The following is a 25,092-nucleotide window of genomic DNA, read 5'->3' on the forward strand; positions in this document are numbered from 1 at the left end:
ATGACAGAACAAATAGCAAATTGCAATTCCAAGCCAATTCAAAGAACTTAGGCCTTTGGAATGGGTTGAATGACTGCGTCCCCTGATGGACAGTTCCCGGCTGTACCCAGGGTCCGATCACAGTGATCACAAATCTTCAGCGAATTACAAAAAAGTTGGATAACATGAAGTTTGTGATCTTAATTTAGACATTCATGATGAATGTTGCTACTTGTTTGTGTCCGGTTAGGATATTCATACATGTCAGCTTAACCGTTTTAATATTTCGCCCTTCCGTAGTTTTCAATAAATATACAGCAGGTTGCGGTTTTCACTCCGGGAACTAATGAACCAAGTGCACTTTATTATTTTGATACCATTACAACCCACTTATCTAATCTAAACGATCTATAGTTATATCCATCTAATCTAAATCTAAACAACTTTATGAATCACAATTTGTGAATGTGATTCATAGGTTCCGAAACGATTAAATAGTTTTTTGTGAATATTTACACAGTTGTACTAAATAAGGAGTCGCTTTAGGTAGGTTTTGAGTTTAAGTACCCTCAAAAAGTACCTACATAATCGCTAAACATTAGATTTCTTGTGGTCTGCTTTTGTGGGGTACTGCAGCTCCAGACCACTGACCACTCCAAGCATCCGCATCCAATCTTCTATCAGTACCAACACCTTGATAAATGTAGTTGTTTTTTTATGCACACGTTTCAACAACCAATGCCAGGCTATTCTGCTTGTAATCCAATGAATGAAACAGTCAATAGAGTAGATAAAATTCCTTATTGCAAATAAAATGACTACTTTCTTTGAAGGCCGTGTTAAGAAAGTTTTTATTTATTTATTTATTTATTTCCTGTCAGCTGATATGGCGGTATATCCATGAAGTGAACTTGCTGACCCTGACGTAGACTCCAGGTAGGCCGGGTCTGCCGCAACCGGCCCCCCAGCTCACCACGCCGATCAGAAACCAGCGGCCCCCACCCGGAGCCTGGCAGGACAAAGGCCCGCCCGAATCCCCCTGGAGGATGAGAAACAATTTTATGTGGCTTTGTGTTGGATGTTGGCGTCAGAGGACGGAGCCAGGAGTGGAGAGTAATGGGAAACATGTAATTTGGATACCAAAATAATGCAATTGTATTTTGTTGTAGTTAAGGAAAACAAAGAAAATCAAATTACTAGATTTAGTTAAAATAAGGATTACTTTGTGGAATTACAACTTTATTTTAAACAATATTACATACACATGATGGGCTGGTAGAATAATTGACCAATGGCTAAGTCCTGCCCTCAAACATGATGAGCTAATCACAGTACGCATAGCAAACCCATTGACTCGGCCATTCTATATTACCTATGCAGTTCCCTCGTCCATAGAATCACATTCCTGTTTGTCAGTTTTCGTTCGTTTTTTTGTGTGTTTTTTCTCACATTTTAAACTTTAAATTTGTCAAACGGGGTGCATGCAAATCTGATACGCGGTATCCTGAAAGGCTGGGCAGTAGTGTGCAATTTTTACCCTTTCCAAAGCCACATTTGAATTGAGAAAAGTGTCCGCTTTGGATGAATGTGGTCATCCACAGCACCAACTCAATGTGGATAAAGTGAAGGGTGTCCACATCTGTTCAAAGGTAAGTCAACATGAATTTGGAGGCACATATTCTGACTTTGCAGGAAAGAAATATCAACTTTTTTATAATGTTATCATCACTGACATTTGGCAGACGTTAGGTAAGGTTAGCTCTTGGCTGCGTTACTTGGAGTTCAGTGTTCTGTTTTGTGCTAGATTTTGTACTTTGATAATCATATACAAGTAAAAAAATCTAGCTAGGGTAGCCTGGAGCTTTTAACTCCGTTCAGATTAATAAAACTTAGCAATAACAAATCCATGTCAAGTTAGGTTAATTGGTTGACAGTAAATCACACTTCTTACCCTGCAGTGCAGGAACAATGCCGATCCTCCAGCTTGTTGTTGAAGATTTTGATGACAATTTGATGCAGTTTATCACGTTTACGTTGTCAACAGTATATTTTTGCCTGAAGCTGAAGCTTTTCATCTAACGTTTTAACAATGAAATCATGAATATTACCCTCCAATGCATAGTTCAGGCCTTTTTGGTGAGTTGGAGATGAAATAGGATCTTTCTGGGTCCAAAAAGAAGCAACTGCCTCCTGTGAAATATCTTCTACTGTGACATTTGTCACAGCACCCTCACAGAGAGTTGAATGTTGGTCTGAGTGAGTAAAGGGGTCGGGGCTTAGCCATAGGTCAATCGTGTCTATCATAATTCCAATCACTGACACTCAAGAGACAGAGAGAGATGAGACGCGTGAGCCATCCTTAAGTAATCGAAAGTAATCCAGTTACATTACTGTAATATTGATGCATTTGTATTACCTTACTGATGACATTTTTTAACATGTAACCAGTAACTGTATCTGAGGACATTTTTCAAATAACTCTCCCAACCCTGGACAGGGCTTACCCTGCAGGCGTCCTGGTCTCCCGACGGAACCCCCGCGCATAGCATGCGGGGCGAGACGGGACTGTAAATCTTTTTGCATTCGGTTTGGCTCATGACGGACACCTGAGCTTTTTGCAGCACAGAAGGCAACGTCTTATCTGGGGGAGGAAGTGACATTATTACAGTTAATTTGTTTCCTATTGGATGTAAAGGGACAACGATCAACAAAGCTCACTGTTAAAAGGATTTTACGATGTTTTGCATGTGCCGCCGCTATATTAGAATGCTATGAATCATTGTATTATGACAAAATATCTAGGTATGTTTATTACTAATCAGATATAATAATGCCGTAATAATTCATATTTATATATAATAATACCACTAAAAAATACTGTGGGATAGAGGCATATTTTATTTATATTCAACAATGAAGGAGGGGGAAAGTTACTGGAGGTGAGATGCACTGTTTAGAAATGATGTATAGTACTGTCTTTTACAGCAAGTATTTAGAAATAAACGCGAGGACTACCCTGCCACCCTTGTCATTTGTTAATCTAGTCAAGTCGATATTTATTTGTATAGCCCTTGATCACAAAAAGTCTCAAAGTGCTACACAGGCCACAATTACAACGTCCCCTGATTTAAAACCTGCAGGTGGGCAAGGTAAAACTCAAAAGAACCCCTTCTCACACATGAGGTAATCCTTCTTCCAGGATGACCAAGCTGCAATGGATGGCCACCAATAACCTAAAATAAAACTGTTTTATGTTAGTAACAACTTTAAAAGTGGGGTGCGGGATTTCAAAACTTAAGGCTGCAATCATGACTGAAAGGCAGGAGATGGCGGAAGACTAATACATGATTTGTGTGCATTTATAAACTACAACATTTTGTCTCATTTTTAGGCCAGTCACTTATTTTCGTTGTGAATGTTTGGTCAAAATTTAGTCGTGTTTACAATAATTGTGAACTCTTCCTAATGAAGAGTGAACATCTACCACATGCCGGGTTAGACCACTGTTATATATTGTAAATAAACACATAAAAAATTTGAACATAGATACAAAAAAAAAACAGGCAAAAGAATTTAAATTTGTTAATCAATGCGTCCGTCAAAAAATACAAACTTAAATAAAATAAAAAGGAAAACTTAAATGAGGTTCAAAAAAATCAAAATACATAATAAACAATGCATAAATAATTTCAATATGCAAAAATATACAAAACACAAAGTCCTTTACCGGACAAAAAGCCTTTAATACGTCAGAAAAGCAAAATACTTTAAGTCTTTGCTTTCAAATTTATTTTACAACAACATATGAAAGCCACAATGCTATGTATATTGTACTCAAAATTTCAGCAAAAAATGTTTTCCCCCAGTGATTTCGGACCTACAGCTCATCTTAGGAGAGCAGGAGGACACTATAGAAAAACAAAAACAAGCGAGACAGCAACACAATCTCAACAATCGATGATAGAATGGAGGTGATACTGTGTCTAATACTCATTGTGTACCTGTTTGTTATTGCAAAGGGACAGATTTTTTTTCCTCAAAGAAGCTGAAGGCATCAAGGCAGGTCTGGAAGAAGCAAGGCGCAACATTGCTGAAAAGTGGAGGAGACTCTTAGAAATTATAACTTAGAGCTCAAACTACGAGATGGCTGTGTTTACATCGGTGGGTGAGCTAACCTGCTAGCTCAAACCACATCCGTACTTGCCAGACTTAAACCCATCTGAAGGGACAAGAACATAGCAGTGAAATCAAAGATCAAACTCATGCAAACGCTGGTTATTCCATCTTCTTCTATGCTTGCGAGACATGTACTCGAACAGCAAAACTGGAAAAGAAAATCCAGGCTATGGAGAGGCAACGATACAGGAAACTTCTAGGCATCAGCTACATAGCCCTTGTGACAAACGAAACGATGCACAACACCATCAGAGGGCACATTGACCATGATCATTCTCCTGGGCACAGTCCAAGGGGGCAGGAGGAGAGAAAGGCCAAATTAAACTGGGCGGACAACATTAAGAAACGGACTAGTGCCATCGTTCCCACGACCCAAAATCAGGCCAGCAACCATCAACAGTGGAGAAAGCTGTCCAGAGTGGCGTCCTCAATGGGACCCCGACAACCCAGGTGGTGAAGGGATCCATGAACCGTGAAACTAGGGTAAACAAACAAAAAGAACAAATAGATGTGTCACTTTCTGTGATAAAACCTCATTTAGGTTTTATATCAGGGTGTCATAATAGTCTGTGGTTTGCAATAATCTGTGGTCTGTGCAGCCCTTTGAGACTTTGTGATTAAAGGCTATAGAAATAAACATGACTTGACTTGACTTTGCTAGTCTAATGCATTTTTGATGCGTCTAAAGGCGGAAACGGCTCATTTGCTGCTCTCGGAACTACGGACTAGTTCTGAAAATCTATCATGGGACAGTGTTATTTTCTTGAAAATTTGATCTATAACTGGCATGATGTTTAGTGGGTGTAAGACCATTTAAACCTCTAATAATTAGAATCTGGTAATATCATAATCAGTCTCTAGAGGGATGAGCGCCACCAGGCAATACTTGTCCAAGGCACACCACAGGAACCGGTGCCCCTAGGACTCTAGTGGTTAAGGGATCCATAAACAGAATCGAACATTCCTCACCCTCCTCGGAGCGATGCCCCCAGCCCGTCACCCAGCAGCGATGTCGGGAAGTGATGGCGTGCGAAGGGGCGGGCAGACACACGGGCTGCACGAGTGGCCCCAAAGAGGCCGGCCACGCCCTTTTCAGCCGCAGCAGCGCCACGTCATAATCCAGTGTATGGGCGTCATAGTACTCATGCACGATAACACGCTGGATTTCCGCCACGTGCCCGCCGGAACCGTGCGTCAGAGTGCCCAGGTGGGCCCGCCAGCGCCGCGGGTCAGAAAGCCTGTTGGTGTTTGGTGGTTCATTTAAGGACGAGCAAATAGAGATAGACTTGGGGTCGGCAACCTGAGTCTTTGAAGCCGCATGTGGCTCTTTAGCGCTACCTGGTGGCTTTTTAAAAAATGTTTGAAAATGGAAAAAGATGATGGATGGAAATGTATATTTGGTTTTATTATAGTTTCTCTAGAAATACCAACATGTCACAAACATTCTCAACATTTTCCAATGCTGTAAAAATGTTTAGAAAAATAAACATTTCTGTCAACAAAGATTTGCGCCACAGCTTGAGAAACATCAGCAGCAGAGTACCAGTGGAAAGAAAGGAAAAATGTGACTGCATCGCCTCTGAAGAAATTAGAGAAGAGCTAAATAGATTTCAGAAGTGGATTACATCTCTGAAGCTTTGTTGCAACCCGTGAGATAATAAAGTGTGGAAAACCGTTCACAAATGGAGACTACATGAAGGAGTCATTCATTATAATATTACAAAACCTACAGTATGTTCAAGTTCAAAAATAAAACTGAGATGAGACAGGAAATTAAAGATACGCCTCTCTGCTAGGACAGTGAGGAAAGGGCCATTAGAAAGACATGCAACATCACCGAATAGCAAATTAAGGACAATAATTCTGCGCCAGCAGAGAATGTGGCTGTGTTTTACCCATGCACTGACTAGTTTGGCATTTAGATAGATAGATAGATAGATAGATACTTTGGGAAATTCACATTTCCAGCAGCATCCCTGAGCTGAGAACAATCATTTGCACAGAAATATAAATTAAACAGTATTAATTTGAGTTTATGTACTTTCATTTTTCAAAAGGATTGCTGTTTTATAATTGCATGCTGTGTTTTATTGATTGTTTTTACCTAGATAAGGAGTACGTTGTGCACCTTCCATCTTTCTTATCCTCAAAATAAAAATTGCATCAAAAATCAAATTTCTTTATTGCATTTCTTTAATTTTATTCCAAGCAATAAAAGGTACTATAAATCACCCATATTGTATAATAAAGTTAAAGTTTCTTATATCCTATAATTGAGTACTGACATGGTGCATCATTCCCCGCATATTAATGACACCCTATTATGCATATGTACCAAATTAGTAATCTTGATAATAAGCTATAGCATAAGTTACCTTCATTATAATACTTATAAAAGGATTTCAATTTCTTGCAGCCAGACATCATTTTTGGTCCAATGTGGTTCTTTAAACATTTTCGGTTGCCGACCCCTGACATATAAAGACAAGCGACCTATCTTTGCTGAAGCAGTGAGCAGCCGAGATGAGCCAATCAGAGGAGAGCACGGAGGCGCCACAGATCAGGTGACCCGAAAAGTGCAGGCCCACCTGCCAAGGCACCTCGCCCACTTCGGAGTCGCTCCCGCCGACGATGCGATGGGTACGGAGGGCGGTGGGGAGCCCACAATCTGTATAACGATAAATACCGTATTTTATGCACTATAAGGAGCATTACATTGGACTACAGTAAGTACTACTGTGTTTATTCATGATAGTTCAATAATTGATCAGTCGATAAGGGGCGCTGATTAATATCACAAAACATTGTTTGTGATGGGAATCGAACTCCAGTCGCGGCAGTGATGGCGTCAACACTCTTCCACTACACCAAGAGTGGTACGGAGGACATATGAAAAAGCATGAGAGCTTATCTTATTATCACCCAATTTTTACGGTGTCAGAAACACTGATTTGCATAGTGCATTCTTCTGTATTCTTCACTTCTTCACCTGTGCGTCAATAATAAGCCTGGTGGAGTCCATGTCTATTCCCATATTGTAATTATTAGAGGTTAAAGTCTCAGTCAAACACTAAAAACCATGCCAGTTATAAATCACATTTTCTATAAAATCATTATGACACATGATATATTTATGGAACCAGTCCACGGGCTACTTGGCACAGTGGTGGTATTGAATTTGGTACAGTATCCGCACTTTTACTGTGTTTATTGGGTATTTTGGGGTATAAGGTTTTACGGATATTTATTATGTGTATTCTGCATTTTTTGTTGATTATTGGATGAACGGATGCTCCAACCAAAGTATCATTGGTCTTTGCCAATTACAATAAATACTGTGATTCTGAATAACGTGGCAAAAGACAAACAGAAAGTCTTTCAACAAAATATTATACACGATCTTTTACGTACATATTCATATTAACTTGCAACGTTATTGACGCAGAGTTGAAGAAATAGAGAGACTGTTTAACCTATCAGAATGAACGATGCAAAGCAGTGTTTCTGGCACCGTTACTAAAAATTGTGTTATAATGAGATCATCTGTAATGCCTTTTTGTAAGTCATCTGCAACACTGGTGGTCAAGTGGTTACTTGTAGGCGCTCTAACGCCTATCAGGTTCAATTCCCTTTGCATGCAATGTTTAGCAATTCAGGGCAGCTATGTTTTTTGATTTGCTCAATCATAGCTCAAATACGGTGGCATACTGTAAAACCTTGTATGGTTACACATACCTAAAATTACTGTATGAATTCTTATCTTATCCAGACTCACTTTAACATTTCTGGCCAAATTGGGGTTTCTAGATGTGCCTTATTGTTCGGAAAACACAATACATTCATGTATTTCTCTACATTTAAAAGCATTAACAAATGCAACCTACCGCATTCTCGCTCATCGCTGCCGTCCCCACAATCGATGATGTCGTCGCACTTGGCGTTCTTTTTCGGAATGCAGAGGCCACTGTCGCACCGATAGCTGACGGCCGAGCAACTCGTTTCTGTCAAATGACAAAACACTTCAGGAGTTGAAAGTGTGCAGGAGCAAATGAGGGAAATTCTGCAAAAGGAGTGTCACCTTGCGTGCAGTTGGTTTCGTCCAATCTGTTGTCACAGTCCGCCTCACCGTTGCAGACGAAAAGGGGATGGAGAGGGCTGCCAACGCCACAGGTCTTGGATGGCCTTGCTGAAGAAAAAGGGAAAAACGTAGCATTTTTTGTGTCGATAAAGTGAATTTAAGACTTTTTTTCTTTTAATGCAATAAATTTACATAAATTTAGCAGGGCTTTTTTTTTTGTTTGCGCAACGTTTTACTCTCTGTACAAACTCTACAGTGTATTAAAAAAATAAAAACCTTTTATTTTTATCCGATTTTTTTTTTTTACAAAATACATACCAATACATATTCCTTTTTTGTATTCAAAATAATATCCAAAATAAGCATTTTCAGTTACTATATGTTTGAGAATTTCTAGAAATGCATTTATGTTTTAAATAATTTACCCCTTTAAATTAACAGCTATCATTGACTACAAAAATGAAGTATAAATTAGAAATGTACATGTAGTTGTTTGTCTTTTTTTTCTTTAAAAAGCTGGTTTCATAAAAAAATATAAATAACATGAAAAAAATGCAAGAAGTTCACTTTATTTCTCTCCAAAATCTCGAAAATGGCTTTTTACTACTTTTCTTTTTCTCAACAATTCTTTTAAAATATATTTATTTCTTGTAAAAACTAACGCAAATATCTTAAAATTAACTAATTTGTATTCATTGAAGAACCTCAAATTACACCATTCACACAATTTATTTTCTCCCCAAATTTATGTTTTAATTTACGGTAAACAATGTGACTATTTTACTTTGCTTTCAAGGGTAAACATATTTCATATCTAATTATATAACAGTGATTAATGAATGAATTATATAAAATATTTCAAAACAAAATAATCATTTTCAATTCTCAACTTTTTAAAATTGTAACTATACTTTTTTCACATATCAAAATGCAATTTTGCCCATATATCTTAAAAAAATATGTAGAATGAGAACTACAGTGAAGCCTCATGTATCGCGGAAGTTATGTTCTGTGATAGGTGAAAATCATATAAACCTTTATTTTTTAAAATTACTATACAATTAAATATTATCCATTGAAATATAGGAACAAACCCCATGCCACAGGGTCAAACATTTGTTCAACAAATAAAAGTACTGTTTGAATATTTTTTAAGCGAATAACTACCATATTTTGGTTTACAAGCTGCACCGCCAAAAATAAGAAGTAAAAAAACATATATAGTCGCACTGGAGTATAAGGCCAAACTATGAAAAAAAACTTTGACTAGGTCGGAAAAATACGGTACTAGACTGAAATAATAACAAGCAGGGAGACAGTTTAGCCAATCAGAACAAAGAACAAAATACACAAAGCAACTCAATGAAGAAGCAAGACTTAACTTTATAAAGTGATGGTTCACTGTACTGAAAATTTACTGTTACCCTTCCCGGGTTTCGGCATGGATGAAACAGCCTTTTAACCAGCTCGGTAGCCTGGATGGTAGGGCGCCCGCTCTGAGACTGGGAGGTCGCTGGTTCAAGCCTCGGCCGAGTCATACCCAAGACAACATTGGTACTCATTGCCTCCCTGCTTGGCGCTCGGCATTAAAGGTTGGAATTGGGGGGTTTGGTCACCTAATGACTAAAATGGCTGTGCCCTGTTTGGCTGCGGCTGCAACGGCTCGCTACAGTTTAACTGTACGGGTCAGGTGTATCAACATTTCGTTCTGTGTGCATTGTTACAAAGAATGACAATAAAAGTCAATTCTATTCTATTCTTCTTACTGGGCTCAACAGTAAGACAGCCAATTCCAAAGAATGTGACTCACAACAGAAGACTTCATCGCTCTCGTCATGGCAGTCATCCACACCGTTGCATCGTAGACTTTTCTCCACGCAAAGTCCCGTGGAGCACAAAAATTGAGTCTCTGGACACGCTGCTTAAAAAAACAAAAATTGACCAGCAATGTTCCCTGTAATTTTCCAGGGGTCTGAGCGTTCACACAAAGTCAGTGAGCAACGCTTGAAACAACAGTGAGCAACCATAATCCCAAGTGTGTCAAGATAATTAATGATCAAACATGTCCAAAATTTGACATCAAGTTACATTTTGCTGAGTTTCCGGCAATGCAAAATTATTTTTCTCTTTTGAATGAATTGACTCATGTACTATTGCAAAGGTTGTACGGCCTACAAACGTCGTTTGTTCTTACAATTTAGATATCTATTTCTTTTTTTTTCCTGATATATTTTTTCGCATAATGTTAACATTTTTGGGTGCTTATTTAGCCCGTTGCAAGATCCAGAACTGTACTTAGTCACATTTTTTAGTGGAAGTACAATGTTGGCAACAAGATTCACTTGATACAATTGGAAATTATTTGAATGCAACACAAACTTTTTCTTCTTTTTTACGTGTTTTTTTTCTACTTTTTAAAAATTGCTTTAAAAAAAGTCTCACTGTGTTTATTTTTTCTGAGCTGTTACTTTTTTCTGACATTTCTTTCTTTTCTTTTTTTCTGGCTTTTTTCTAAATTTTTCCTACTTTTTTTCTCTTCCTTTTGTTTCTTTTTTTCCCCAGCTTTTCACTACTTTTTCATTTTGGTATTTTTTCTTCTTTGTTCTATTCCCCCCTTCTTTTAAGTCATTTTGTGAATAGTTTTACGTAATATTTGGTCATGTTGGGATTAAAGAAGCAAAAACAACCTGAAGAGCCGTTTAGGACCCGAAAGAGCCGGTTCCTTTTAGTGAGCCGAGCCGAAGAAGCCGGTTCTCGACAAACTCTACTAACTTTACTTTTCAACTTCGTTCGACATTGACTTCGAAATACCGCATTTAGGACACAACGTCAGGGGAACCTGTGTATTTTTACCTTCATGCACTGTAACTTTGACTTAAGTCGCTTCTTAATTAGTAATTTTGAGCCCTCATTTTTGTGCGCTGGCTAGATTTTCTTGTGAGCTTAGAGGGAACACTGGTGACCAGGACACTAAACTTATTGTGGCAACAACCGCTTACGTTGGTTAATGTTGTAGCAGCTGTAAGTTGCCCAAAAAGGTGCCGCGGCTTTCCGGGAGCTGCAGCGGACCTCCACCTGGGCGGTGCGTTCGGCGATGCGAAAAACGCTTTCGTGTCCCACGTAAGTCCCACAGAAACTGGAAACGACAATGCAACTAAGCATAGATCTATGAAAAGCATTCCTTTGTTGCGTACATGGCTTGGTTGATCCTCCACCATCCGTGCTCGCATCCCTTCATGTCTTTTGGTCTCAGCGCATAGTTGTGAAGCCGCAGTGCGATTCCCATTGAGGCGTCAGGAGTCTCCAGAACAATAAAAAGAACATATAAAGGATGACAAAGCAGAGTGCAAGGGATGCATGCTTTACCTGAAATACCCACGTGCAAGAGCAGTGAGGGGGGATGAGGCTGGGATGGAAGGGGCTGTAAATATTGCCTGTGGTGTGTTGCTGCAAAGAGATTTGGGAACTGCACCCTGAAGAAAAACGAGGGATTAAAGTCTACACCCTGGCTCACCAACCATTGCTTGTAATCAATCAGCGCAGTATTTTTCAACCATTTTTGAACCAAAATCTGGTGGTACACCGTATGTCAAAAATGTTTAAAAATGAACTCCCAGCCCCAGTTTCATATTTTTTTAAAGCTGAGATCATTGTTTCTTAAATGGTGAGGGTGGCGCAAGTGTGGGTGTCGACCTTTAGGGAACTTTGTTTAACTGTTCGAAAAAAAAAAATGCAATTGCACCTCCACTTCGTTTATAAAATACTTGGCAGGGCGTAGAGCGAAAGAGATAAAGAGACAAACGAAAAGTTCTTAGAAGCTAAAGTAAGGAAATATCACGAAGTGTGACGATAAACAAGGAAAAGACCGTTGGCTGTATTTTTATCTCGTTTTTCAATAAAAATGAATACTCAAAATGAGTAAAAAGCATCTTCTAGTGGAATCATCCATTATCCATCCATCCATTATCTGCACCGCTTATATTCAGTAAGGTCGCGGGGGGACTGGGGCCCATCTCAGCTGGCTTCGGGCAGTGGGCAGGGGACACCCTCAACTGGTTGCCAGCCAGTCGCAGGACACAAAGCGACATACAACCATCCACTCGCTCAATCCCACTTCGGGACAATTTGGACCGGCTGATTAACCTGACATGCATCTTTTTGTATTGTGGGAGGAAACTGGAGTGCCTGGAGGAAAACCCACGCAGGCACTGGGAGAACATGCAAACTCCACACGGGGAGGCTGTGCTAGCTGGACTTGAACCCTTAACCTCCGCACCATGGGGCTAATGACCCAGCCGCCGTGCTGCCCTTACATTTTTTAAACTATGTTATCACTTCTTCCATTTTTTTAGTAAAATAATCTCAAATTATGCCCAAAATGTTTACTTTATTTTTTTGCAGTACAATCTTCAACTGCTCCATCATAGAAAATATGTTATGAAATATATTTCCCTGTAATACCCCATGATGAGATAATTGGTTAACAAAGAAGAGCTACTGATATGAATGCATTTTGCAGGCTGATAACTGAAAAATACCCTTTTTAATGAAATGATGAAATGATCTGCATTTATATAGCGCTTTTCAAGTTAAGACTTCCCAAAGCGCTTTACAATGTGCTTCACATTTCCCAATAGCGGCCGTGCAGCCATGTAAGGCGCTAACCTGCTTATTGGGGGCATTAGGGGTTCAGTGTCATTCCCAAGGACACTTTGACATGTAACACGGAGGAGCCGGGATTTGAACTGCAATCTCTTGATCCCAAGACGAGTGCGCTACCTCCTGAGCCACTTTAGAAAAATAAAACGGAGCAATTATCTGTGGCACATTAGACAAGGCCTCTTGACACACTAGTTGAAAAACTCTGGAGTGAGAAGGGCTATCAGCTTGATATGTATATCTATGTATGTCTAAAATTACAACATATCATGGTATAACAATGTATGAACTTTTATTACCAGGTTGTAATTATTAGAAGTAGAGTTAAAGTGGGCTCAGTTGACCGTGAAAATATATGCTTGTATAAAGGCACTTAGAAATGTACATAATGGGCAAACCGGTTACAGTTTTAGGTCAAAGTTTGACCAATTGTGAGAGAGTTTGACTGATGCCACAGATATAGGATACTCCCTTTTCCATTTTGACCTCACACAAGACGTTTGTAGACTCAGTGATATCATCTCAATTTTATGGTCCAAAAGCAAAATTTCAAAAATTTTCCTTCTCAGTTTTTTGTTTCATGTCAAATATGCTAAAGATTGACAAATATCTGGCACATGGCTGTAATGTCCACAGTCTTGACTTCAATCCTACATGGGGTTTTTTCATGCTAGCTAACAACCACACGAAGAACATGTTTGCCTAATGATGGCTGATAGGTACGGGGACAGTTGTAACACATCTCGAAATAAAAAGGACAACTTCTGTATAGTCTGTATGGAGAAATGGAAGGGCAAATAAAAGAAAACTGGCACCCCGGGAACTAGCTTGTACAATTACTACAATTGCTTCTCAGATTGATGATCTAATCTGTCCATACAAAAGACTAGACACACGCATTTTGTTTGATTCGATGCTCTTCTTCTCATATACTTCCATTACATAAAGAGTTCTTCAAATATTGGACTATCTGAAGCTCATTCGTAACAATAAATCACACTTAAAACTGTCCACTAAGAGTATTATGATGGTACCTGGTACTGGGTAAGGTTGTAACACTGTATCTCTCTGAGAGACTGTGACAGACCTTTAGAGGTACTTAGCATTCTACCATTGATGTCTACTTGTAAAGACAAATTAAGGTACCATTTATAAAAGTTGAAGAGGACTAGCACAAAAGATCATGAAATGGGGAGGAGTAACAGCAAAATGTATTACAACTGTACCGGGTCTCTCCTATAAATTATAGGCTAATTTTAAAAATAATAAGGGGAACATTTATCATCTTGGCAATGATTTTTTTTAATGCTAGCCACATTTCAAATTCCCAAGAAAATCACAACGATATATCACCGAGGAGCTATTTTCAGAACCATTCCTTTGGCTACTCTATTTCTTAGAGTGCGGCCTGACACCACGTTGGTGACCTCTGGTCTACACACTCCTTTGGATAAAATGAGAGGACATACGCTCATCTGTGATAGCCTCAAAGTGTCCTCGGAAGCTTTTAGGTCCGCTGGTCATGGTGATGGAAAGCAGCATAACGTTGGAGGTGGACACAAGGGAGATAGAGCTGCCAACCGGTGCACACAACCTAGAGCAAACATAATGGTCGAAAGCCACTCTTTTTAAAGTATTCACAAACTGATATTTTTTTTTCAATTCGGCACGAAATGTGTAATGAACCTCCCACAATTATGCAAACATGTTGCAAAATATTCCACAAGCCAGGGGACTTGAAATTTAGTCTCAAATTGACCAATCTGGTTTATTTCCTTTAGAGCTGTGACGTAATCAAAGTGGCGAATCCCTTTAACACACCACGTGAAGCAGCATCAACACAGACAGTGATTGAGGGGAACAAAAATTGCATGGTGCTTATTTCTGTTTTCTGAATTCTTGCTTATCGTTGCTGGGGGCCGTGTGACTATTTTGTCAGAATTGTGTGCTTTGCCCTAAAAAGTATGCGGAGGGGTTTGTTTTCCTGCCACCGTTATGGTGGGAATTCCTTCTTTACCTTCGGCTCCTTTTAGGTAGGCAATTGTGGCTTTTCGTTTGTTATTCGCATTGTATGCCCCGGTTCGTATAATTTTGTCCGGCTAGCTCCCCGTTAGCGTAGGCGCTGCTAATGGGTTTTCTGTTTTGTTTGGCGTTCGTTGGCTGCCTACCATGTGTTGTTTGGCTATCTAGTTTGGCTAAAGTCTGTTTTTTTCTGTGTCCCTTGGTTAATTGCTGCTTTTTGTTGTTGGTTCCCAGTCAGCCTGGCTGCTCACCGCGTTTTTTGGGGGATCGGCTAGTCTGGTCTTAGCACCAGTTTTGCCAGGTTCCTTGGATTGTTTATTACCGGCCGACATTGCGTTTATTACTGCAGCCGTTGATGATTTTTCATTGTTGCTTCACAGTTCACAGCATGTTTTTTGATAGGCGTTATGCCGTGTTCTTTGGTTTCTTTATTCCCCGCCGGCTACGTGTTTTTCCCTGTTGCCGCTTTTCGTTGTTAGCTCCTGGTTAGCCTGGCCTGGTTAGTATATTTTTGGTCGGCCAGCCTCACATTTTTACATCAAGGATCTAGCTGCCTTCTTTTAATTGGTCCCTCGTACTCCCCCTCATTGGTGGTTCTCCATGTGTTATTTATTTCCCTTTACCCTGTTTTTGGCTGTCCGCCTTTTGTTGTACCAATTCTGCATCCACCTGCGACACAACGCCTAGGCATTTACCTCAAAAACTACCAAAACTTTGCTTAAAACACTCAGCTAGTTTGGTGTTAGCACCAGTTTTGCCGTGTTCCTTGTTTTGTTTATTCCCAGCCGTCTTCTCTGTCGCAGTTGCCACTTTTCATTGTTAGTTTCTGGTCAGCCTCGCTGCTCACTCCTTGGTTTTTAGTTGGTCAACCCCGCGTTTTTCCCGTCTAAGTTGGGCAGTCCTGGTTATTCTCCATTGGTGGCTTTGTATGTGTTATCACGGCCAATTAACTCCTTTATGGATGCCCTCTTTTTTTTCCATTACTGCATCCATCTGCGACACAACGCCTAGGCATTCTCCACAAAAACTACCGAAACTTCATTTAAAACACTCGCAACCTGTTCGACTAACACGTAAGACAATATGGCGACTGCCTTGCTAGGGTGCTGGTGTTCTTCCAATAACAAAGACAAGACATGCTGTTTTCAAAATGCATTATCTCGGAAGATAATTGGACCATACCGATGAAATATGGATGGATTTTCTTGCATAAAACATGCACGATTTCCCCACATTTTCCATGTTTAAGAATTTGGGATTAACTTTATAGAACGACAGTAACTCACTTGTGTAAAATTCGCCCCCTCATGGGCAGAAGTGCGTCAAAAGCAGTCAGGGCATCGTGGACGCAGTTGCTGGGCTCGATTTGGAAGGAGGCCACTGTCAGCCGGATGAGGAAACCAGGAAGTGCGGTGAGCTTCACGTGGCACCGTACGCCGCCCCATGACGAAAAGACGCTTAACGGGACCCTTGTCCCGGGAAGGCTGGCGTAAAGTTTGTCGATACACTGGGATCCTGTCGTCAGAAGACTTTTAAGGCAGGGGTCTCCAACCTTTCAAAGCCCGGAGCTACTTTTGTTCACTTACAGTGGCTTGTGAAACTGTTTGCCCCCTTGAACTTTGTGACCGTTTGCCAAATTTCAGACTTCAAACATAAAGATATAAAACTAAGCTGAAAGTTTAAGGGGACGGCCCGATCTTGGTAGATTTACAGTGGTCTGATACTCCTTCCATTTCAATATTATTGCTTGCACAGTTCTCCTTGGGATGTTTAAAGCTTGGGACATCCTTTCGTATACAAATCCAGCTTTAAACTTCTCCACAACAGTATCTCGGACCTGCCTGGTGTGTTCCTCGTTCTTCATGATACTCTGCGCTTTAAACAGAGCTCTGAGACTATCACAGTGCAGATGCATTCATACAGAGACTTGATTACACACATTTATCATCGTTAGTCATTTAAATTAACATTGAATCATTCAGAGATCCTCACTGAACGGAGTTTGCTGCACTGAAAGTAAAGGGGCTGAATAATTTTGCGCACCCATTTTTTCGTTTTTTTTTATTTGTTAATAAAAGTTTAAAATATACAATAAAGAGTGTTATTCTTCATGATTGTGTCCCACTTATTGTTGATGCTTCACAAGAAATTACAGTTTTATGTCTTTATGTTTGAAGTCTGAAATGTAACAAAAGGTAACAAAGTTCAAAGGTGGGAAAATAGTTTCGCAAGCCACTGTATCAGCGCATAGAGCACCCACTTGTATATGCCTTTCTAAAATAAAAACTTATAATGTCATGAATATGTCATTGCCAGGTTAATCATTGGAACTAGGGTTGAATACACTCAGTCAACAACTAGAAAAATAATTTTACAGAAAAAAATCATAATGGCGCACCACTGGTGGGCTATTTTCGGAACAGGTCCGCGGGTACCTTAGCTGTACTTAGAGGGCACCACGCTGGAGACCCCTTTTTTGAGATTTATAGTTCTGCAGGATGATCATTACGTCAAAGATATTGTGTAATAATCATTAGTTCACCGGCATAAAATCGGAATATTTTTATTTCAATCATTTTTGCTACGTGGCAAGAACGAAAGCCAATTGTACCAAAAACTGAGAACTAAAAAAAACGACATTTTCTGTATTTCAGGAGAAAAACAGCCACCTACCAGCTGCGTTGGATGTGTAATCTGAGCGTTGGACAGCTGCAAAATAAGACACACAAAAACAGCAACATGAAAAAAAACCTGTCAGTGTTTTCAACCGCATTGACAGCTTGGACGCCATTCTCCATTTTCCATTTGAGTAGCTTAACAATGAGTAAGAAAACAATATGAGCCACCATTGATGAGGATGGAGTCGATGTCTATGGGCAGGCCGAACAGGTAACCGACTGATGAGCGATTCTTGAGGCTGGCGTGAATGGAGTCCTTTAGGATGACGCCCACGCACTCCTCGCACACTGCTGCACTCTTCAAGCGAGGGACCTCAAAAACCATCCAGAAGTGCACCAGCACGCCTCCTTTATTGGTGTTACTGCATATCCAATTAAATCGCAAAGTAAAATTGCTGTATAGTGTGGTGTAGAAACCTAATAATAGTTCCAATTATTGATTGGTTATGGCCTTGCAACCAAACGAGCGTATCAATTCATGTGAACATTTTAGATAATTGCTAGCTTTGTTTCCATGGTTATCATGTTTTGCTTCTCCCTCTAGCAGAAATGCAAGATTTAAACAGGGGCCGGAAAAACATCTTATTTACTCATCATAAATTAAAAAAGTCCTAAATTGGGACGCTGTAAGTTGGACTCTACTGGCTTAGGCTTTTGCTGGTGAACAAATATGTGAATTTATCTTTTATCTTTTTTTTCTTTGCTTTTAAATGCACAGTCCATTCATTGGAGAAATTTGTTCTTTTGGTCGCAGCTTGTCATTGGGGTGAAATGGTGGGTCCTTAAGTCAGATCAGTTGAGAACCAGTGCTCTTGATGGCGTTCTTTGTCTAGATGGGAGTATACTGAACTAGCTTTTGTATTTATTCCAAGAGCAACATCTATATTTTCTTAGTTTTCATAGTTAAAGCGTATTTTGTGATTTGAAATTGACTGGCGTGGTTTACTACGAATGTTTCGTAGTATTAGGCAGGGGCGAATTTAGGTGGAGAGCTTTGGAGTTGCCAAGACCCAGATCAGGTGTGGGCAAACTAAGATCCGCCAAACAAAAATGGTCAATATGTAATAAAGATATAATATAAAAAAATGTGTGTGTATATATATATATATATATATATATATACATATTTATTATTTACATACATACACATAAGCTCACTGTTATTTAAGAAAAAAATAGTGCCAACTTTGTCCCCATTGTCCCTTTTTGTGTCTGCAAAATAAATACTACAAAATCAAATATCAAATTTATTGCTTCAAAACTGGGTCTAACATATCATTTTGCCTTAAATTTGTTTTGAAAGAAATACTAAAAAAATCTTCTACAGTAATACTATGATAGAAAAATACTATTATAGAAATATTAGAACAGAAATACTACAAAAATACAATTACAGTAATATAAATACAAATAATTAAGAAAAACTACAAAAATACGACTACATATTGAACAGAAACACTATAAAAACACTTCTACGGAAATATAACAACAGAAATACTACAAAATACAACTGTGGTACAACTATCATACAGATATACTACAAAAATTATACAGGGAAATACTACTATAGAGGACTACAAAATAAAAGTACTACAGAAATACAACAAAAATTCAAATCAAGTAATACAGCAAAAAACAAGATTGTACAATAAAACTATAACTGCAGATATACTACAAAAAATAAAATTGCAGCAACACTAAAAGGTAACTGGTCTTCATTTCTATAGCGCTTTTCAAGTCAATGAAGACCTCCCAATGTGCTTCACACTTACCCATTCACACACACACTCACACCAATAGGGAGTCAGCCATGCAAGGCGCCTACCATTATGACTCCAAAAATACCACAAAAATGTTATAATTTTGAATGAGCACCCCCCCAAAAAGGAGTTGGTTTCATCCATGTTATTAGGAAACTCTGAGGACATTATACCTGAGGTCCGAAATGATGGCGTGCTTGAAAAGGCGAGCCACCGTGGACATCTTGTATACGTCGCTCACCTGCAATATCAAAACACTTAACGCAGTGCAAAGGCACACATCGTATCGGGCACAATACCACGCACCACATGTTGTATTTTGCTTGCCATGGAGACAAACTCGCGGGATCCAACCTGCCGGTACTCCGGGATGAAATCCACGTTGGCCACGCGCAACATACCGGCAAAGTACACGCCGCTGTTGCTTTCTCGTCGAACTAAGATAGATGGTGTCACACATAGAAGAGCTCATTTTGATCCGCGAAAGCTTACATATAAAGACCCAGAGGAGCGACCATAGGATCACCACCAGTACAAAGACCACGGCCGTGATGATGAGAGCGAGGTGCTGAATGCTCAGCAGGTAGGCTATCAACCTAGCCAGACCTTTGGGTTTCCTTCTGGTTTTTCTGTACATCCTGCACAGCTTCTGCAGCGTGTGGTCCACAGTGGAGACCTCCACTGACACGTTAGCAACCTATCGGATCAAACAGGAGAACTGGTGACCCTAAAAGAGCATAACTTTAGATTCGAGGAACAAACAGGAACAAAATGTCAAGCGGTGCATGTTCTGAGAGGCATTAACGCTTAGTACTATAATAGAAAATGACAAAACATGAATGTAATGCTGCTTCATCCCATCTCTGGTGAATTGAATTACACTCCGACGCGAATGTATTATTCATTCGGTGTCATCCCATATGCTGCTATATGATAGGGAAGAAACAAGACATATTTAAGGATTAAAACATTGTAAGTAGATAAAACACCTCAAAGGGTTCGTATACATTTTCCATGGCCAAATTCAAGATCTCTTTAAGAACTGCTGTAAGTTAGATTTTGTATTGTGTGCACCTTTTTCCAAGTAGAGGACATTACTGTCGTGCTTCTTTCCGCCGCTACCAACGTGTGGCGCTGTGAGGTCACCCAACATCCCACCCCGAAGAAATCTGCTTCCTCTTCCAAGTTCATATGTAAACATTCTATACTGTATCTCCAGCGCGCTAAGAACTTTGACATTTTTATTGTTTAATATCTAGTGCATATTTTCAATATGGTTGGTGTAAACTTTACAATATGGTTGGTGTAAAGTGTACAAAAGAGGCGAGCCATTTCTTTTGAAATGAAAGTGGAATAAGAAAGCTTGATGGGGTTGAGAAATATGGTTGGATCGCTTTTTTTGGGCCACTTTCTACCACGGAGGAGGAAGTCCCCCAACTCTTGAAGCTCATCTTCCAAAAGTAAGGGCCCGGTCACACAGCCGTTTGCGTCTGTATCGCGGGTAAAATTTTGCGTTTTTTTTTTTGCCCGTGGTTGCCCGCGATGGAAAATGCGCAAAATTGGCCAACCCGCTGTTCATCTGTGGTATGCCCGCAAAACAGACGGGGGCGACTGTTCCGCTTCCTCATCGCGTCATTTCCGCGTCATTTTCTCGTGTGGACCACGGGTATAAAAGCTCCCGAGCCGGTGTTGTGCCCAACTCCGACTCCTACGCAAAATATATGTTCGCCATTACATTCCCTAAAAGTGATATAAAGGTGAGATAAAACGAGGTAAAAGTGGTTGTAGTAGCGAGGGGATGCAAATCTCGGCAGGGATGCATTTCTTGGCATAACACCGGGCTGTAGAAATCATAACCGCTCAAGACACAGTCCCGTGAAGATCAAGATTTCAAGCTATGGCACAGAAGAAGCCAATATGTTGTTATTGTGATAGTTTTTCATTTTGATTTTATTATCTTGTTATGAAATGAAAATACATGTCAAGAAATAAAAATGGATTAAGACGAGGTCACTACGGTGACGGGGATCCATGTTCACCCCTTGACGTCTCGAGCACAACTGACGTGTGCTCGGCAAATCGCGCTGTATATACGCGGAGAAAGGCGTTTGACCGTCACACGCGTAACACGCTAATTTCACGTAATAACACCGCGATACAGGCGCAGAACATGCTATGACCATGCTCCACCCACGATTACCCGCTGAAATTTCCCGTCCTACCCATGTGTAACCACGCCCTGGCCGCGGCCAGAGCACGTCGTTCTACGTCATTTCCGCGTCATTACCTCGTGTGCCGCCTGCGGTTAACACGTGCTCAAAGTTTTGAGCAGCTCAAAACTTTTTCGCGCGGCCAACCGCGTGTGAATTTCCGACCGCGAGTAAAGCACTGCTGTATCTCGTCTATATGGCAATCTTAAAGCGTTTCTCAGGGCCCAACAGCATCTGCTTCGCGGCCAGAAATTTCTAAATTTCTTGCCGTGATTCAGCCTGCTGTGCACCCGTGCTTTAAGGTATTGAGCAGCGCAAAACTTTTTCGCGCTGCCAACCGCGCGTGAATTTCCGACCGCGTGTTAAGCACTGCTGTATCTCGTCTGTATGGCGATCTCAAAGCGTCCAATAGCGTCCGCCTCACAGGCAGAAATTTCTGGCCGTGATTCAGCCGCAAACGGCTGTGTGAACGGGCCCTAAGGTTTCCAACATGGCGGCGCGTGTTTACGTAGCGGCTGGTTGCTATCCGGCTGCAACAGACTATCCCAGATAGCTCCACTCATTCTGCCTACGACATAATGGTCTTCTTTACTAAGAAGATCCAAAGCATACAGGAAGAAATTGCTAAAGACAGTATTAATTCAACACATACTAAAGCACTCAAATCTATAGATGCACGACATGGTGGCTGTCCAGGTATTTTGTCCCGTTTTAGTGAACTGTCACTCGATAATCTTAAACAGATGGTGAATACGGCCAAACCGACGACTTGCCAGTTCGACCCGCTTCCAGGTTCACTTATTAAAGGTCTCTTTGGCGTTCTTGCACCTTCAGTTCTAAATATTTTAAACATATCACTCTCCTCAGGTGTAGTTCCAGCAGCTTTTAAGTCCGCCGTCATTAAACCCACACTGAAACGACCCAACCTAGATCCAGAAAACTTATGTAATTATAGACCTGTGTCAAACCTACCGTTTCTTTCCAAAGTACGTGAAAAAGTAGTGGCACAGCAGCTGAATGATTTCATGTCCGAGAACAATCTCTTTGAATCAATGCAATCAGGATTCAGGGCTAACCACTCTACTGAGACAGCTCCGATTAAGGTAACCAATGATCTCCTACGGGCAATGGACTCGGGCGCATCATCACTTTTGCTGCTGCTGGACCTTAGTGCTGCATTTGACACAGTGGACCATAATATCTTGCTAGAACGGTTGGAAAAATGGATTGGTCTCTCAGGAAACGTCCTATTATGGTTCAGATCCTACCTCTCAGATAGGACACACTGCGTTAAATATGGCGAATTGACATCTGAGCCATTTAGTGTTACTTGTGGTGTTCCGCAGGGTTCAGTGCTTGGCCCCCTTCTCTTCAGCATTTTTATGCTTCCACTAGGAGATATTAATCGCAAGTATTTTATCAGTTTCCATTGCTACGCAGATGACACTCAACTCTATCTCCCGATGGAGGAATCTGCCACACTAAACTGTGGAAATTTGGAGGCCTGCCTCACTGAGATAAAAGAGTGGATGTCACTCAATTTCCTGCGTCTTAACTCTGAAAAGACTGAAATGTTAGTTATTGGTCCATCTAAGTCCCGTGACTTATTCTCTAAAACCGCTGTGAACATAGACAATTGCCACATCACACAGAGCGAATCACTTAAAAATTTAGGTGTCATTTTCGACCCCGATCTGTCCTTTCAAACACATGTGAAGAAAATTACTAGAACCGCTTTCTTCCATCTCCGTAACATTGCTAAAATTCGTCCTATACTTTCTCAGTCGAATGTGGAAATCATAATTCATGCGTTTGTTACCTCCCGTCTTGACTACTGTAATGCACTACTTTCCGGTCTTCCGATGACCAGACTCAAGAGTCTTCAGCTGGTACAAAATGCTGCAGCGAGGCTTTTAACAAGGACAAAAAAGTACGATCACATCACCCCAATTTTGGCTAACCTGCATTGGCTCCCTGTTAGCCTAAGATGCGATTTTAAGGTTCTCCTACTACTATACAAAATCATACATGGACTTTCCCCCTCATATCTTTCAGATCTGATCTCCTCCTATGTCCCGGCCCGAAGCCTTCGTTCCGAGAGCGCCGGTCTCCTAGTGATCCCAAGAGCCAAGAAGTGTTCCGCTTGTTCGAGAGCGTTCTCCATCCGGGCACCGGTGGAATGCTCTTCCCCCTGAGATCCGATCTGCAGCCTTGGTGGAAATGTTTAAATCTAGGCTTAAAACTCACTTCTACTCTATAGCATACGAGTAACCTAAACTTATATGTAATAACTTGTGAAGCCCTTAGAGACTAATTGTGATTAAGGGCTATACAAATAAAAATGACTTGACTTGACTTAAGTTAAACTTAACTTTATAGAGCATATTATTTTATCATGTTTATTTTTTAGTACAAAACAATACAGGTTACTTATACAAACCTTTAACATACAAAATATAGCACTGAAGCATCTTACGAACAAATTCAACTTAGGATCGATCGTAAGTAAGGCAGCGTCTGTATTATGCAAAGCCACAAATACATCTACAATTTACAGAAGCGGTTTTTAATCTTGCGTGTCTATTTTTCAAGACAAATAAATTTGATCGTGAGTAAATCGCGTGTATATCTGTTTTGGAGACAATTCTCTCCTTATATAGTTGTTGGGTAAAATGAGGGTAATATGTAGCTTACATTTTCAGTTGCAGGAAGTTCTTCCCGTTACAATTTTCCACTGGTAAACGCTAAATTCATTTTTTTGCATGGCCCACAATAGATACGTAATCCTTGCTCTTATCGACATTTCATTGTGCACCTGCATGCACCTGTTCTCTTGCCTGCAACCCATAGAGGGCGATGACGCTTCATTGTACAATGCCATACAAACGAATGCCAGCTGTACTTAATCACGAGGGAAGAAGAAATGCAATGGCAAAGTCGAGCAACCAGAGAGCAGTGTCAGCGTCATTTTTAAGCAGACGTGTTGAAAAAAAAAGACATTTTCAAGGATTTACAGGCACTACATTCACAAATTCAAGCACTTTTCAATCCGTAAAAACACATCATTAAAATTCAAGCATTTATGGATTTCAAGCACTCGTATGAACCCTGCACCTCTTGTACAGGTCTGTGAAATGTAACGAAACAAATGACTAGTGACAAGTAAAATGAAAAGCATGGTAACATAAGTGTACAAACCTTTAAAACAGCAATAATTGGCCCGAGCTCAGAATAATCCCAATCAAACTCATTCAAAGCCAATTAAAGAGATACAATAAATTTAAATCAACATATTCCTTAAATTTTGTCAGCAGTGTTAACAGACAAACAACATTCTCACGCTGGCAGTGTCTTCATGAGAAGCGTCGACATCTCCATTCTCGTTGCACTCCGAGCCCATGACGGCATCCCAGCTTTATTTCATCATTTCCATATATTTTGATGAGAAATTGAGCGAGGAACAGCGCACTGACACTCTGTGGCAGTGTGAAACAAGACCCAATGCAAGAGGCACCTATCGAGTTACGGCC

General features: G+C 40.3%; 1 protein-coding gene across 2 annotated transcripts; it reads right to left on the reverse strand.

The window, feature by feature from the left end:
- Positions 1-856: 856 nt before the first annotated feature.
- Positions 857-24,962, reverse strand: tmprss7 (transmembrane serine protease 7). Of its 2 annotated transcripts, XM_088322476.1 has the most exons (18): positions 24,903-24,962; positions 19,845-20,049; positions 19,659-19,789; positions 19,526-19,593; positions 17,761-17,954; positions 17,588-17,623; positions 16,201-16,429; positions 14,362-14,486; positions 11,600-11,706; positions 11,428-11,534; positions 11,233-11,369; positions 10,044-10,151; positions 8,234-8,341; positions 8,040-8,156; positions 6,649-6,823; positions 5,125-5,393; positions 2,484-2,620; positions 857-1,018 (listed from the first exon to the last, which is right to left on the reverse strand). In XM_088322476.1, the coding sequence occupies exons 1-18, from the start codon at positions 24,960-24,962 to the stop codon at positions 857-859; spliced, it is 2,475 nt and encodes an 824-aa protein (XP_088178602.1). The 2 variants fall into 2 exon arrangements, with proteins under 2 accessions (XP_088178602.1, XP_088178603.1); XM_088322477.1 differs by lacking the exon at positions 14,362-14,486 and having other exon boundaries at positions 11,600-11,731; positions 16,263-16,429.
- Between the last annotated feature and the right edge of the window lie 130 nt (positions 24,963-25,092).

Source organism: Urocampus carinirostris, chromosome 18, assembly GCF_059441175.1.
Source record: "Urocampus carinirostris isolate Australia breed hairy pipefish chromosome 18, RoL_Ucar_1.0, whole genome shotgun sequence".
NCBI classification, from domain to species: Eukaryota; Metazoa; Chordata; class Actinopteri; order Syngnathiformes; family Syngnathidae; genus Urocampus; species Urocampus carinirostris.